The sequence below is a fragment of the Phragmites australis genome, chromosome 10 (genome assembly GCF_958298935.1).
Source record: "Phragmites australis chromosome 10, lpPhrAust1.1, whole genome shotgun sequence".
Classification (NCBI taxonomy): Eukaryota; Viridiplantae; Streptophyta; class Magnoliopsida; order Poales; family Poaceae; genus Phragmites; species Phragmites australis.
Genome location: NC_084930.1, coordinates 4,408,831 through 4,425,623, shown reverse-complemented (window position 1 = coordinate 4,425,623; position 16,793 = coordinate 4,408,831). Strand labels below are relative to the sequence as shown.

The 16,793-nt window shown below is 43.3% G+C and overlaps 1 protein-coding gene across 2 annotated transcripts; it reads left to right on the top strand.

The window, feature by feature from the left end:
* Nucleotides 1-8,300: 8,300 nt before the first annotated feature.
* Nucleotides 8,301-15,132, top strand: LOC133883212 (cation-transporting ATPase HMA5-like). 2 transcript variants are annotated; one of them, XM_062322449.1, is made up of 9 exons: nt 8,301-8,672; nt 10,860-11,474; nt 11,739-12,168; nt 12,291-12,616; nt 13,032-13,090; nt 13,169-13,511; nt 13,708-13,908; nt 14,228-14,485; nt 14,603-15,132. In XM_062322449.1, exons 1-9 carry the CDS (start codon nt 8,382-8,384, stop codon nt 15,077-15,079), a joined length of 3,000 nt encoding a protein of 999 aa, XP_062178433.1. In that variant the 5' UTR covers nt 8,301-8,381; the 3' UTR covers nt 15,080-15,132. The 2 variants fall into 2 exon arrangements, with proteins under 2 accessions (XP_062178433.1, XP_062178434.1); XM_062322450.1 differs by lacking the exon at nt 8,301-8,672 and adding an exon at nt 9,714-9,907.
* The last annotated feature ends 1,661 nt before the right edge of the window (nt 15,133-16,793 follow it).

Sequence of the window (16,793 nt, the reverse complement as noted above, 5' to 3'; positions counted from 1 at the left end):
GAACCAGACAAAACAACCCTTTGATCCCGGTATTCGTGAGTAATGGTGTCTCTTAAAAATTAGTTTTCATAAAGCACTTTGAGTATTGAGACACTACCAAAACTACAAAAAGCAACCCTCTTAATAGTACAATATTCCTAAGACTCAAAATTCAAATTTAAAAACAGTTAGAATCTAAGAGTCTCTTCATGTCACTTCTTCTTTCTTTTTAAAGGGCATAGACATCTTTTATCCTTTTTCAACGGGACTAACACATGTTCATACACTTGATAAAACCCTTAGTCTCTTTAATCGCTTGTCATCAATTATCCAAAACCCACAAGGGGACTAGACACACTTTCAATTTTGCATGTGCTTTCTGATTTCCTTTTCTCTTCGGAGAACATTGTGGTTTCTGGTTTTTGGCTTACACTATAAATCATCCCTGTTGCCACGTACGTTGTTCAATTCGACACACCAACATCCTTGAGCTCATTCATGCATTCTAGATCTCACACATCATATGAACAAAAACAAAAAGTCCCATTTCTAAGGAAGCCCCTTGCATCTTCGATAATGCTTCTTGTTGTCTAGTCGTGTCTTCGGTCACTTTGCTTAAGAAGGAGACATCATTTGATTATCAATAAAAACTTCAAGAATTCAAAAAGTAATACACACTTCGACATGCAGCGATTGGATTTGATCTCGCCCATCTAATCCTAACATAACCGAGAGAAAAGGGGGACCTCGTACTCCATGTACGCGTCTTGATGGGGGCACAACCAACTCGATGGTTGTGGTCCAATCTCGTGCAGTGCCATTTAAACACAGAGGGAGGAGTCTGGCGCCTATTAGCTCTGTTCATGCTAGGTCTAACCTCCCTCCACACCTTCCAAACCCTAACCGATCCTCACGGGCGCTACTACAGGGTGAAGACCGCTGCCACTTTATCCACGACCTCAAGTCCGGTGACCACATGATCGACTACCCTAACAGATGCATCACATGTGGTAGGTACAACATTGTGCTTCACTGAGCTAAACTGATCCTTGTCGCGGCTCTTCCTCAACGAAGCTATAATTTTATGGTGTCATCCGGATCATGTAAGTACTCATGCTTATGCTCTAACGAGGTGTTCAATCTTAGGGCTAGTGTTCATGTGAATTAAGTGAAGAATTAGGTTAACATTTGACATCAGAGCCTTACTAGGCCCTAATCAAACCTAGTTAGGCTTAATTATGTTAGATTATGACCGAATGATGCTAATTAGTAATTGGTTTAAGTGAATTAGTCATGATCATGTCCAATTATGCTTTGATCAGCGAGATTAGGTCACCTATGTACACATATTCATGAATTAGGGTCAATTAGTTTCAGATTGATCATGCTTAGTCCTAATTGGCCTCGATTAGATCAAATTGATAACGAATTAGTCTCTCTTTTTTTACATACATGTATGTGTGTTTTTGTGTTAATCGGCTCGGATTGAGGGCAATTGGGCGTGAATTGGCTTCGGGTAGCATATAGAAGGAGGGGATTGGGGAAATTTCAGAACCCTAAAGACTATCCCTAAGAAATATCCCCAAATCCGAAGCACTAATGGACCTTTTCCCCAAATTCGGAAGCCCCAATCCAATTTTGCACTAATTTTGAAACCCTAGAATCGCATGCCCCAAATCAGAAACCGTAAAGTAATAGGAGGAGGTATGCATACGTTTTTAGGCACATTGATGTCATCGTTGAGGCCGTCATAGCCGATTCCTATGTCTTCTCCAGCGGATCTGCCTCCTCCGTCTCGGTCGCGAGCGGATCTTGAGTCACGGTGCTTCCATCACGTTCTCGTTGCACATGCGGTTTAGAGCTCTGCCGGCATGCCCCTCCTCTCGCTACGCGCACCGTCCTAAAGCTCACCATCGTAGATCTGCTCGACAGAGCCGCATGCGACCTTGGTAGCACATGTGAGCCGACAAGCAGGCCAACGGTGGAGCCTTTCTTCTCTACTTAGCTGTGGTGCTCACTCTCTCTACGGCAAGCAGCCCTCGCTCGTCATCGTCGCCGTTCTCCTCTCTCTCTCTCTCTCTCTCTCTCTCTCTCTCTCTCTCTCTCTCTCTCTCTCTCTCGAAGGAGCAAAAGAAATGGGATTAGGGTAGGGTTCCCGGGGCGCTCGGGGTTTTTGATCGGGCAAAATCGTCGGTGCACCGTCACATCTGATCGAGCGATCGAGATGCATTGGTCTCGTCATTACGGGCTAGAGCAGGGAGAAAACCGGGGCGAAGATGAGCCGACTAGCATGAACGTAGGTCAGCGCGCGACTACTGGGTTGCCTCGTGTTAACGAGGGCCAGCACTGAATCAACAGGTCGAGCCGTTACGCGTGTGTGGGCCCCACACAAGTGCTCTTTTAGCCGTTTTTGAGCTTTTTATTCAAAATGGGATTTTCCAACGATTTTTTAAATATTTTATCATTTTATACATTGGATTTATTAGTGTTTATTGCCCAAACAATGATGTTTTATACAGTAAATTTTATGATTGAGTCTCTGGATAAATTGCCAAGGAACATATGAAATATCGACTTAAGAAATCAATTTATGGTCTAAAGCAAGCATCTAGTCAGTGGTATCTTAAGTTTGATAAAGTCATAAGAAATTTTGGCGTTAAAGAAAATGAAGTTTATAACTGCATTTATGTTAAGTTCAAAGGGAGAGAATTTTGGTTCTTTATGTGGATGATACCTTATTGGCCAGGAGTGATAAGGATATGTTGTTTGAAATCAAGAGATTTCTTTCATCTAACTTCGATATAAAGGATCTCAATAAAGCTTATTATGTTCTTAGCATTGAGATTCACTGAGATAGATCCAAAAGAGTATTAGTTTTGTCATAAAAGGCATACATAGAAAGAGTGTTGATGAATACAATATGTATAAGGGCGATAAATTTGGGACATTCCAATATCTGAGGAACCAGTTTGAAGCTGATCAAACCATCAGTGTCAAGAATATAAATACTAAGTCAATACTCGCGGTTCCACTCACTAAAGGCTTACCACTCAATATCTTTTGTGATCATGTTGCTGGTATATAGTTATTGGAAATCCTATGACTCTGGATAAGAAGAACATAAAGTAAACCATCTCCCATTAAGCATAGCAAATATCCATTTCGAGATAGAATATTGCACCATAGGTACTAAGGTTTCGATGGTATTTCATTGGCTGCTGTGATGCTTTGTCTTGGTGTGCTGTTTCATTGAAAGTGAGCTTATGATATTAGCCTTACGATTAAGAGAAGAATGTTAGATTTGATCTCAGCCACCTAATCCTAATAGAATCGAGAGATAGGGGAGGCTCAAACTCTATGTACGCGGGCACAACCAACTCGATGGTTATGATCCAATCTCGTGTAGCGCCATATGAACACAGAGGGGGAGAGGGAGGAGTCGGCGCCTACTTGATCTGTTCACACTAGGTTTAACCTCCCTTCACACCTCCAAAACCCTAACCGAACATCACGGGAGCTGCTACGGTATAAAGACTGCCGCCGCTACTTTGTCCACGACCTCAAGTCTGGCGACCATGTGATTGACTACACCAACAGACACATCACTGATGGCTGGCACGGCACTGCACTTCATTGAGCTGAACTGATCCCTATTGCGGCTCTTTTCCGATGGAGCTACATCGTTATGGCGTCATCTGGATCAGGTAAGTTCTCAAGAATCTGCTCTAACGAGGTATTTGATTTTAGGGCTAGTGTTCATGTGAATTAAGTGAAGAATTAGGCTAACGGCGGCCACCTACCCAATTTCCGACAGATCTGTTCCTCAAAAAGGAAAATAGATTGAAAAATCATGTAAACAAGAATTCGACCATGTGAGAATGCCTTCAGGGATGCAAAACAAAAGCAGGATGCCAAATCACAACTGCATCCATGAACAGAGCTGCAAAAGGCGTCTATTCAAAGTTCGAATTGTGACCATATTCTGGAAGTTCTTCTGCGTATCACAAAATCGCCGAAACGATCATAAATACACTCAGTTTCCAAAGCCCTAGTAGGAAATCCAGCTCCTAATTGACCAAGCGTTCAATTTTTTTTCACAACAGTCCACAGGCATGACGGTTGTCAAGAATTGTGGCATCACTAGGCCTTTCTTTTCCATGACGGACCACCAAAAGACAATGCCCTTGCCTGCCGGCTACCTCAAGCACAGATCTGGACAATGTCCAGTACAGATTCTCACGGATATTGCAGTACAGATACAGTAGCTGTTCGCCACCGCTAACCAGAACAAGGTAGTACTGCACTACAGTTTCGATGAGGGTGCAACTATGCATCCATTTGGAACCGACTGGTGAACTGCTGGATTGCCATCTTTCTAGCCAGCTTTGTTTCGAACAGTTAACATGAGACCAGCTCTGGAAAAGCCGGGCGAGAAAGTCCACCAACCATAAGTGGACAGGACAGTCATACCAACAACACCATCTCTGAAAATGAAGTTGAGATATATTACTGTATCATCTTTCTCTTTTGCAGTGAACTCGACGTGAAACCGAAAAGAGGTAGCAGTCCTGATAGATGACGAGCTAATCACATAGGATATATGATCACTCAGGCCAGGGGTTCCAGCTCAGTGTCCACTATATAGTGGCAGCACGACTCATGCATCAAGTGGCCAGGGACGCATGCGAGATAGATTTGCTCGTGAAGCGCTCCAGGTCAGCGACCACTTGAGCCCCTGAGTGGTTAATAATAATAGACTCATCGGCAGGATTAAAATTTTGCAGAAATTTTGATAAAATTTTGCAAATTTTAAAAATTTTGGAGGGAAACGAAATATTTAATTTTGAAATTTTCTTTCGCTGATACGTGGGAGGAAAAAATGACTGAAATTTTAAAAAAAATAGTTAACTTTAGTCTTTTCACCGGTGAAAAAATTATAAAACGAAATTGAAATCTCTGCTGATGAGCGCATTGCGAATTTCACCTCGGAAACAGACGGACCACACTTAGATTAATCTGTGGTTCGAATCGATCGATCGATCGCCTCCTTGTTCTCGCGACGATTCTCGGGCTTTTGGAGGTGGGGATCGTGAGCATTGGTGCGTGCTGAGGCGATCTGCGGCGAGGTGCGATGCAGCGCGGACAGCATTGGCCGCCGAAAGGCGCCTCCGCCTCGGCATCTCGTCTCGCCTGGGCTACCTGCATCGGGCGAGGATTAGAAAAGGCAGTGCTTTGCTTTGCTGCACGGCGCTATTTGGGCATCACTTTTGAGATGGAAAAGAGGTAGCAGCACGAATGAGTGACCATACATACGGTGTTGATCCTTATGGGTGGTGCATTATCCTGTACTTAAATAGTTAAATGAAATGGCAGCACTCTGTCCTTGGTAAAAAAGCAAAAGAATGAGTGATCTACGAATGCATCCGCTGTGGTGCGTGATGATGGCGAAGAAAGGTGCTGGTTACCTGTCTCTCTGCCAATGAACACAAAGAATGACCAAGAAACATGACTACAGGAGTATCCGTACATCTTCAGTGTTGCTACATATTAAAGGATAGCTGAACAATCTACACTAGCGGCGTTTTCATTGTACAGAGTGTTTGGTTTGAGGGATCAATCCATTCTAAATGAGATGGCCTGTTATGAATTCATCATATAAATTTTGAAGGGATGATACAATCCCTTATGTTTACACTAATTAAGTATTTAGATCACATCCAACCGTTTCTCTTGAGGATAAAAATCTCATCGTGAAGGGATTTTCGTTTCCTTTAACGCTCCAACGGTTTTCCTTCACGGTTCTCGTCACAAAGTTATTCCTAAGGTCATTCCCCCAGGACAGGATTATCTCTCATTTTACTTCGCGATTCCACTCGAGAGTAAGCTATTAGAGATAAAAAAAAATATGAACGAAAAAGAAAATAAAAAAGAAACAAAATGAAAAAAACATGATTAAAAATAACCTTACAAGAAATGGGACGATGATGAATCTACTTATATAGAGCCAGGATAAGTGATCCCTTGCCAACTCATTTCTAAACCAGACAACCTATTACAGAACCAGCCCAGGCGCCAGCTTGTGTCGGACGTATCCAGAGTCGGTTGCCGTGTCACATCGATCGACTCGTACCTTGCAAACCATACAACGTCGGCCGGGTCCACCACACGCTCAATCCGAACCAACCCACCCCGACCAAACACCAACGACGCTTGGCAGCTCGGCAACTCCCATACCCCGCCGGTCCAGAGCTCCCAAAAGCCAAGCACCAGCTCCAACCAATTATCCAAAATCCAAGCGTCGCACTCACGTGCTACAGCTAGCCCGTACGTTGATCGAGCGCACCCGCCGAGATCGGACGCAGGGCGTGCATGCAAGTGCAGATCGTGAGCTGGGATATACTCGAAGCAAATTTTATAGAATAAAATTCTATAATTTTTTTTAAAACTGTCTCTTCTCTCGTCAATCACTTAATGAGAAGATATATGACTAAATCAGAGTTATAGAGATCTTTTATAAAAAAATCTATAAAATTCGCTTTCAATCGAGGTGGTGCAGATCGGTGATGTTGACCGGGCCGCAAGCGTGAACCGCGTGGCGGTGGTGAGTCGGAGCACGTGCCATTGTTCCGCTAATCCGGGTCATCAGCACGCGGATTTCACCCGAACGAATCCACGGAAGCTGGCTTGAGGAGCGGCTCCCGACCGTTTTGTCCATTGCTGCAGCACGTTGGGTCTTGTCCAATCCCAAACAAAAACTTGACTAGGGATGAGGAAATATGAACAATTGACCTTTTGAGAAGATATTTTTTTGAAACGGTCTGTTGTATTAATTAGAATAAGCTGTTGGACGGGCTGCAAACAAAGTTACAGAAAAATGTAGCTACATGAAATACGGCCCAACGATCCCCTTACAAAAGATACGACAGACTAAAATATATCAAGAGTCGTTGACTCGTGAGAAACGAGAATGTAGCTAACCTGCTAGCTGAAAGTAGCACGGTATGTTGGTTTAGCTCAACTTCTCCTTGGACATAATCACATAACAACCCTTCTAAACATTACAGCCTTCTTAACTGCCGCATCTCTCACTCACCTACGCCTTTTACACCTGAGTCCTCCTATACTCCCATGTAACCAGTTTCTTTTTTAATATAACCTCACCAGGTTCAAATTCTAATGTATTTAGATACATTCGGGTGATTTCAACGGTAATATATAGTCGTGTGTAGTGGCGGAACCAAGATGGCCCATGGACAGGTTCTGGTCCAACAGGCAGGTGGTGAGCCAATAGAAATTGGACTGAATTTTAATCTATTGGACCTACTATTACACATATTTACTTTTAATTTACTAGGCTAGGCCTGTGCTATAGCACCCTAGTACGGGCCTGGCTTCGCCTCTGGTCGTGTGATAGGAGCACACTCGTATGTGTGAGTGTAGTGAACGTGTGCAGTGGTGTATGCACGTGTACGTCACCTTCTAATAAAAAAGAACTCATCTAAAAACTACAGATGCATGCTTTAGACCTATGATATACATATCTATTTTTTTAAAAAAAAATCTAAATATGAGCATTTTATTCTATTTTTAAACTTTTTATATGGACTTGCAACACTTATCGTGACTCATTTCAATGCATGGCAACAACAGATGAAGTATTTAATAAATAATCTATTTGTTAGCTTATCTCTTAAATGCAGTTAGTTATATAAGCAACTTTGTGAAAAATTGTAAATAAATTAAAATGAATCCGTGAGCAATTTAAGAAACAAATTAAGATAATTCAGATCAGGTGTTTAACAAATTTTGTGAACAAATTAGAACCATTGAAAAGCAATATAAAATCTAGCTGTTACATATTTTCAATAAAAAATGAGAACAATTTTGCTACAAGCAAATTTTAGAAAAATAAATTGGTTCAAACTTACTAGCAATTCAAAAGCAAAATAGATATAAATACCATAAGACTAAAGCATACACATGCAATTTTTAGATTTTATCATAAAAAATCTAGTCTTTAGCATTGCTTGTGCATCTCAGATTTGTACGACACAGTGCTAACGTCAGAAAACATCAAGCCCGTCAAATGTGAAACCAAGTCAAAGCAGAATTAAGCATCTGAAAAGTCTAGAAAGGAAGCGATCAAGGCAAATTTGTCACTCCCACCCCCCACCAAAACGCAACAGAAATTTAGACTTTTACAAAAAAAAAAAGAGTTGCAGAAGTTTTAGAAACCCCCCTGTACTTTCCAAACCACCCCGATTTGCCCCTCCGTCGCCGCTTGTTTTTCCCAGTTTATATAAGCAACCCCACCTGGCCACCTTCTGCCCCGCCGTCTCGTCTCCCAACGAAATATTCCCACCTCGTCGCTCGCTTCCTCCTTCTCCCTCCGTCTGGCAGGCATGGCCCACCTACAGCTCTCGGCGGTCGCCGGCGGCGGCCGGGCGGGCAGGCGCGGCGACGAGATGGAGGACGTGGCGCTGCTTGACTCGTACGACGAGGAGATGGGGGCGCCGCCGGGAGGAGCGGAGGGCGGGGAGGCCGAGGCGCACGTGCGGGTCACGGGCATGACGTGCTCCGCGTGCACCAGCGCCGTCGAGGCCGCCGTCTCCGCGCGCCGCGGCGTGCGGCGCGTCGCCGTGTCGCTGCTCCAGAACCGCGCCCGCGTCGTGTTCGACCCCGCGCTCGCCAAGGTAATGGCGATGCCCGCGTCGCCGGTGTGACGTGTGTGATCCTTGCGTGCTGGTACCCGTGGAGGCGAGGTTCGTGCGTCCCCGGAGCGGTTAGGAGCTCGCTGACGCTTTGGGGGGGGGGGGGGGGCGGTTATTTTTTGAATTAAGTGTTTTTTTCCCGGTTAAATTGTTGCGTCTGCGATGGCTGGGCTGCGTTTGCGTGTCAGAATGGGAAACTGGATCGCTTCTTTTGGCTCGGGAGCTTGTGACCTTTTGGTAGCGGTTGGGGATTCGGTGCATTTGCGTCGCGAAGTATTTACTTCATGTGATCCAGTGGATTGCGCATGAGCTTACAGTTGTTGGTTTAAGTTGAGGTACGCGAAATTGTGAGGTTGATTGGTAAAATGCATTGTTGATGCTGTGAACTGTGAAGTTGTATGATCGGCTATTCCAGTGGTAAAAGCTTGGTGCTCTTTTTTGCTTGAGCTGTAACATTGTTGGATGCTCGTGAGTGCTGATGAACTGTCGTTGTGGGATTTTGGGAGTTCAAGGCTGGCACTTAGCTGCAATAGAAAGGGGGGTTCTGATGTACTACATTAGCTTTTGATTGGGTGGTATGCAAGGAGGCTACTGAATAATTTTTTCATTAAAAAAATGTGCTGAAGTCAAATTTAGCTCCTTAGCTCTAGGAGCAATATTCGCCAAGTAAGTTTAGGAAAGCTGCAAAACTACGGTAAATTTTGCTCTCTCTTTTTTGGAGAATACGCAGGAGAGAGCGCTGCGCATTTTCTATGAAGAAGAAAGTTGTTTTATAAAGCCCTAGACAACGCGACAGGATGAGCTAGTCACCTATGTTACAACACAGTTTACAGAGGTTGACTATATGGTAAGAGATTTCAACCAAATTTTACATGCTTGGCCTGTCACGGTCTGCCGAGCAGCAATCCCAAGTTCTTAGCTCCAGCGCTGATCTACATATCAACCTCGGATTTGATTTTGGCAATGACCTGTGTGGCTGTGGTGGCGGTGTTGTTGAAGACTCTGCCACTTCGCTCCTTCCAGATGTGCCAGGAGACGAGCATGATCAGCGTGTCCATCCCCTTTGTCTTCTTCTTGCCGAGACCTTGTCTCAACTGAGACACCATTGCAGCAATCACCCAATCCGATGAGAAAGCATTTGTCCGGTGCACCCAGGATAAGGTCTCCTTGGCTACACTGCAATTGACGAGTAGATGATCTGTGGATTCAGTCTCTTGGTAAATTTTACTCGTTATGAACTAATGCTGTCTATCTTGCATAGTTGCATGGCAATTCCACCATATTCTTTGGGAATTACAATCACTGCTTCCTCATCGCCCTTGCCTTTTTGTTGTTGTTATGGGCAGTGAGCCTCCCTTTTTGAGAATTTCCTTCTTTGTTGGGATCTAGTGATTTAGGGTTTAGGAAATTTAACAAGCTTATTGTTATGCTGGTAATTGCACACCGATTAATTTAGCACTTCCTTGACTGGAACTCTCTGAGTGATGGTTGGTTCGTGTTCATAAGAATATTTATTGAGTTGTTGAACAAGTTATGATTAGCTTATTGCTATAGCAGCAGTGAAGTTTTGTGTGTTCCGTTCATCACTCTTTGCTGGCACTTTAAATACGGTACTGTTGACTGTTGAGAAGAGTAATAATCAAGTTGTGGAACTAGCAAGTTTGTATGTTTTTGGACTAATCCTCCTCCCGTAGTAATTATTCTGCAAAATACACCTTTGCTTGGGAACTGGAAGCTGAAACATCATCATGTAATCTTCTATCCAGTCCAATTAAGTACAGTAGCTTGCACATCATCACTTGGCATTTTTTTTTCATACTGCCAATTGAAGACACACATATAGGTTTTTTTAAATGTGGTTGTTAGAACTTAGAAGCCATTTTAGCTATAGAGTTCAGTATCCATCTGAAAGATTGTATGAGATGCACTTTATCTGTTATGATTTTCGGAAATTTTGACCATGATGACCGATATACTTGCTAGGCTCATAGCTTTTAGCTTTGGAGTGCTATTATATCACATTTATAGCTAAAATACCTAGGCACATAAGGACAGCATGTATCTGTGGTTCACATGCATATGTTTTGGCTAGATCTGTCATCCACATTGATTGGCTTATTTGGGTCACTTCAATTGCTGCAACCTTATTTTGGTAACTTATCTATGCAGGTAGAAGATATAATTGTAGCTATAGAAGATGCCGGATTCGAAGCTGAAATTATTCCAGATTCTGCTGTCTCTCAGCCTAAATCACAGAAGACTTTATCAGCTCAATTTAGGATAGGAGGAATGACATGCGCTAATTGTGTGAACTCGGTTGAGGGTATCTTAAAAAAGCTACCTGGTGTAAAAGGAGCAGTTGTTGCTTTGGCAACCTCATTAGGGGAAGTTGAGTATGTTCCTTCTGCCATTAGCAAGGATGAAATTGTTCAGGCCATCGAGGATGCCGGTTTTGAAGCTGCATTCTTGCAGAGTAGCGAGCAAGATAAGATTTTTCTGGGACTGATTGGCTTGCATGCAGAGAGGGATGTAGAACTATTACATGATATTCTTAAGAAAATGGATGGTTTGCGACAGTTTAATGTAAATACTGTCCTCTCAGAAGTTGAGATTATATTTGATCCAGAAGCTGTTGGTCTGAGATCAATTGTGGATACAATTGAGACAGGAAGCAACAGGAGGTTGAAAGCGCATGTTCAGAATCCATACACTCAAGGGGCTTCAAACGATGCACAGGAGGCCTCTAAAATGCTTAATCTTCTCCGCTCCAGCTTGTTCCTTAGTGTAAGTTTTAATCTTCAAACAATTCACAACTAATTTGACAGTTAACTAGAAAGTAAGGGGAATGCAAGAAAGCAGGGGTTCATTTTTCTAAAAGAAATATACATTGAGCGTCAGAGAATACGATTAAAATGTAGGAGTGTTAAATATTTTCACTAGTTGCATTTTTAAATTGCTTCTCACAGTTTCAAAATACCTTTTCAACTTGTGGTATGATGCTTCTTTGTGCTTCCCCCCTGACTTTGTCCAATTGTTTCCTTGCACCAGATTCCTGTATTTTTTATACGAATGATCTGCCCCAGTATACCTTTCATTAGTACATTACTAATGATGCACTGTGGACCATTTCTTATGGGGGATTTGCTGAAGTGGATATTGGTAAGCATTGTACAGTTTGTTGTTGGCAAACGGTTCTATGCTGCGGCTTATAGGGCCCTGAGACATGGCTCTACAAACATGGATGTGCTGGTGGTTCTTGGTACCACTGCATCATATGTATACTCTGTTTGTGCACTCCTATACGGAGCATTAACTGGATATCGACCTCCCATATATTTTGAGACAAGTGCAATGATAATTACATTTGTGCTGTTCGGGAAGTATCTTGAGGTGCTTGCAAAAGGGAAGACATCAGATGCTATTAAGAAGCTTGTAGATCTGGTCCCTGCTACTGCTCTTTTGCTTCTGAAAGACAAAGGTCTCTAGTACAATTTTATCCCTTGGCATATTTACAATTATACAACACCAACTTATAGTTCTATAGAAATGCATCTTATATTATAATCATACACAAACTCACATCATTCATTTCAAATCCAGAAGGAAAATATGTCGGGGAGAGGGAGATTGATGCACTGTTACTCCAACCTGGTGATGTCTTGAAAGTGCTTCCTGGTTCAAAGGTTCCATCTGATGGTGTTGTTGTTTGGGGAACAAGTCATGTCAATGAAAGTATGATAACTGGTGAATCTGCACCCATCCCCAAAGAAGTATCCAGTGTGGTAATTGGGGGGACAATGAACTTACACGGCATCCTTCATATACAAACAACGAAAGTAGGATCAGGGACAGTTTTGAGTCAGATAATCTCTCTGGTTGAAACGGCCCAGATGTCCAAAGCCCCTATTCAGAAATTTGCCGATTATGTTAGTACTGTTTTTCTATCTGATATCCTATGCTTACTTTATCGGTAGATATCAAATGTCTCTGTTGACCATGTGATTTTCCTAATGTAACTTGAAATCTCGAAGCTTTGTTTGCAAACTGCTTGCTGTTTAAAGTAGTTGAAATGATGCACATGTGACACTATTTATATGCTCATTTATGTATTTAAATGCTTTATAGAGGAAAATAATTACTCTTTCACAACTTTTGAAGTACATGTTCATTTCGTACATTGTTTTCTACTTCTATTGTTACTTGTCATAACATATTTAATTTTAACATAGCTCCTAGAAGACTAGTTTACTTGCGAAAAAGCCTTATGTCTGCTGAAAGTGTCACATCATATTTGAGATGATATTATGATTATTGCTGACATTACCTCCATTGTTATTTCAGGTGGCTAGCATTTTTGTTCCAATTGTCATCACATTGTCTGTAGTAACGTTCTCTGTGTGGTAAGTTCAATAAATATTGTGAAATTTAGATGGGTGTTATACTCAAGTTTCTCACCTACGCATTGGCTAATTATGTAGGTTCTTCTGTGGATGGTTTGGAGCGTATCCAAATTCATGGGTTGCTGAAAGTAGCAACTGCTTTGTTTTCTCTCTCATGTTTGCCATATCTGTTGTGGTGATTGCTTGTCCTTGCGCCCTTGGTCTGGCAACACCAACTGCTGTGATGGTGGCAACTGGAGTTGGGGCTAATCATGGAGTACTTGTAAAAGGTGGAGATGCATTAGAGAGAGCTCAAAATGTAAATTACGTGGTTTTCGATAAAACAGGGACACTAACTCAAGGAAAGGCTGTTGTCACTACTACGAAGGTTTTCTCAGGAATGGACGTTGGAGATTTCCTCACGCTAGTAGCATCTGCAGAGGTGAGATAGGCTTGATCTTAAACTACTCTTATGATTTGTGTTTTGCTCTTTTTATTTGTGTACTGTTTCAAATCAGTATATTGTGGAAACATGTTACATATTGCTCCTCAGTTTTTGACCCTTTTGTGGCTATGCGTACTCTACTCGTATTGAAGTGTGGCAAGTCAATTTTTTTTGTGTTTTGCTCTGTACTCAGGCAAGCAGTGAGCATCCTCTTGCCAAAGCTGTTTTGGACTATGCATTTCATTTCCATTTCTTTGGCAAGCTTCCTTCATCAAAAGATGGCATTGAGCAAAGAAAAGAAGAGGCATTGTCTCAGTGGCTGCTAGAAGCTGAAAACTTCTCTGCAATCCCTGGCAAAGGAGTTCAGTGCTCCATCAATGGGAAGAATATGTTGGTAAGTCGTAAGCTACCATTATCTTTCCATGTCCTTTATAATGTACTTCCTCTGGTCCATTATATAAGGTATTTAGCTTTTCAATTCTGCTCCAAAACATAACACATGCATGTAGATTTAATGCTAGTCTCCGTTTTGCCCTATTTATTTCATTGTCCTAAGCATTTATGTAGCATAGCCACCCACTTAAATTATCATCTCTCTCTCTCTCTCTGTGCCGTCAAAGTAGGGCTTATTTGAATGGACCAGAGGGAGATCTGACAGCAGTGTCGTAAAATGCTAGTTGACTAAATTGCTGATTACCTTAATATTTTGACAGATCGGAAATCGTACATTGATTACTGAAAACGGTGTAATCATTCCCCCAGAAGCTGAAAGTTTTTTGGTAGACCTGGAATTGAATGCAAAAACAGGCATTCTTGTGGCATATGATGGTAATTTTGTCGGGTTGATGGGCATTACCGATCCCCTGAAAAGGGAGGCTGCTGTTGTAGTGGATGGACTAAAAAAGTTGGGTGTTCATCCAGTGATGCTCACAGGGGATAATTGGAGAACCGCTCAAGCTGTTGCAAAAGAGGTTAGACTCTATTATTTTTCTTTTTGCTTCAATTCTTTCTCTTTTTGCTTCAATTCTTTCAAAAGGTTCACTTGTTAACTTACCTTCTTATTTGTTCGCGTTATTGTGCTTCGGCAGGTAGGCATTGAGGACGTGAGAGCTGAGGTCATGCCAGCCGGAAAAGCCGATGTTATTCGGTCTCTCCAGAAGGACGGGAGCATCGTTGCCATGGTTGGGGACGGCATCAACGACTCCCCAGCCCTGGCAGCAGCTGATGTCGGGATGGCCATCGGAGGGGGCACAGACATTGCCATCGAGGCGGCGGACTACGTGCTGGTGCGGAACAACCTGGAAGACGTCATCACAGCGATTGACCTCTCCAGGAAGACGTTCAGCCGAATCCGCTGGAACTACTTCTTCGCGATGGCATACAATGTTGTCGCCATTCCCGTCGCCGCGGGCGCGCTGTTCCCGTTCACCGGGCTCCAGATGCCGCCGTGGCTGGCCGGCGCCTGCATGGCCTTCTCGTCTGTAAGTGTAGTGTGTTCCTCGTTGTTGTTGAGGAGGTACAGAAAACCAAGGCTGACGACTGTATTACAGATAACTGTAGAGTAATTGTGAATACTATAGCTCCCAAGAAATGAAATGAAAATGGCCTTTTTTTGTAAGTTGTAGGTTTCAGTGGGTTTTGCTGCATTACATTGTTTTCTGAAGTTCTTACCATTCTTTGGTAATTTTGGTAACATGGTAAATTCTCATTCGTGGTTGTAAAGCCTCCTGTCTCTTTTTTCTACAGTACAAATCTCAGCAAAATGATTGATAAAGATTGATGTATTGGGCCGGAAATGACATGGGAAACCTTGAAGTGTTAGTTTTATGGAAATGCACTTACTGTGGGTCTGTTTGTTGTTGGGGGCTAATGGAGTATCCCAAAGAGATTACAGAAACATCGCAAGGCCGTAGCCTTACCGAACGGTCTAACGAATTTCTACTTTCCTAAGTCGATGAGTTTGGAGCGTACCTGTCGGCCGTGGCGCCGGCGTACGTGTCCGCAGGCGACGGCCCCGGTCCAGAACCGCGCGGAAGAAGGCGAGCCCCGCAGCCTGCCGCCCGCGAGAACGGAGAAGCTCGTGACCGCGCCCAAGGCACGGAGCCACCAGCCGCTCACCCGCCGCGCTGCTGCCGTTCGCCCCTCGCGCACGCACGGTCTCGCGCATTGCGCGCGTCCGGTCCCTCTCCCATCCCATCTCGGCGCTACGGCGTTGCCGCCAGCCGCGTCGTTCTTCCGGCGACATTTCCGTCGCTCTCACGCCGGCTGCAGCGTCTGCCGGCCGCTCCGCCCTCGTCTGGCGCACATGGAATGCTCAACGATTTTGACGCGCGCACGCTGCCACATGCCCGAGCGTCCCAAACTAACTGCAAATGACGGAAAAGGTCCGTTTGATTCCTCCCCGAAACCCAGACAACTATGGCCTCAAAACTATTATAACCGAACAAATCACCCTTCAGACCAACCAAAAGCGTGGCACCTGCATGTTCAATTTTAGCTGATGTGGATCCCAGATCAGCAAAATAAAATTAAACTATGCGAACAAATGTGAGCTGATCCGAGGAGAGCTTTCGTTGGCACCTTGCTAATCCTCCATTTGCCCGAAAGTTGTCTCTCTTTTTTTTCCAGAATGGAGCATCCCCGAATTTCATTACCAACGAGCAACGAAATTACAGATTGTTCCAACGCACAAACCAACAAACTTACAGACTGATGAGTTAAAGACTACGCTACACTATTCAAGAACTATATTGCAGCGCAAAGGCTACCACAGACAAAAGCCCGAAAGTTGTCTAGCTGCGTTCTTTGCGTAAGCTTAAGAATCGTTGATATATTTAACTCTGTTTTTATTTGTTGATTTGCTGACTCGATCCACATGACCGATACGATGACGTGTTTGAACCACACCATACATAAGCCACGTAGGATATAAACATGGTGGATTCACGGTGAGGGGTTAGTTGTCCAGTTTTAAAAGTTGGGTGTGTTGCAGTGGCGGGTCTAGCATTTTCAACTTGGGTGTACATACCCATCGTGATTGTGCCCGTGCGTAGCTGTGTACGCCGCACCTTGCTCATCCCCACGCCGTCACCGCGCCCCGCCTAGCGTTTGGATTCTCTCATAAATATTTTGGTTTTAGATTCTCTCTGAAAATATTTTTTTTCAGTAACAACAATTGACATACATATACAACATGAGCATTATCTTTGATCATTTTTGAACAATTGTTGCATGCATTTGCATTTAATTGGAATTGATCAAATTCATGAAAAGTGAGGT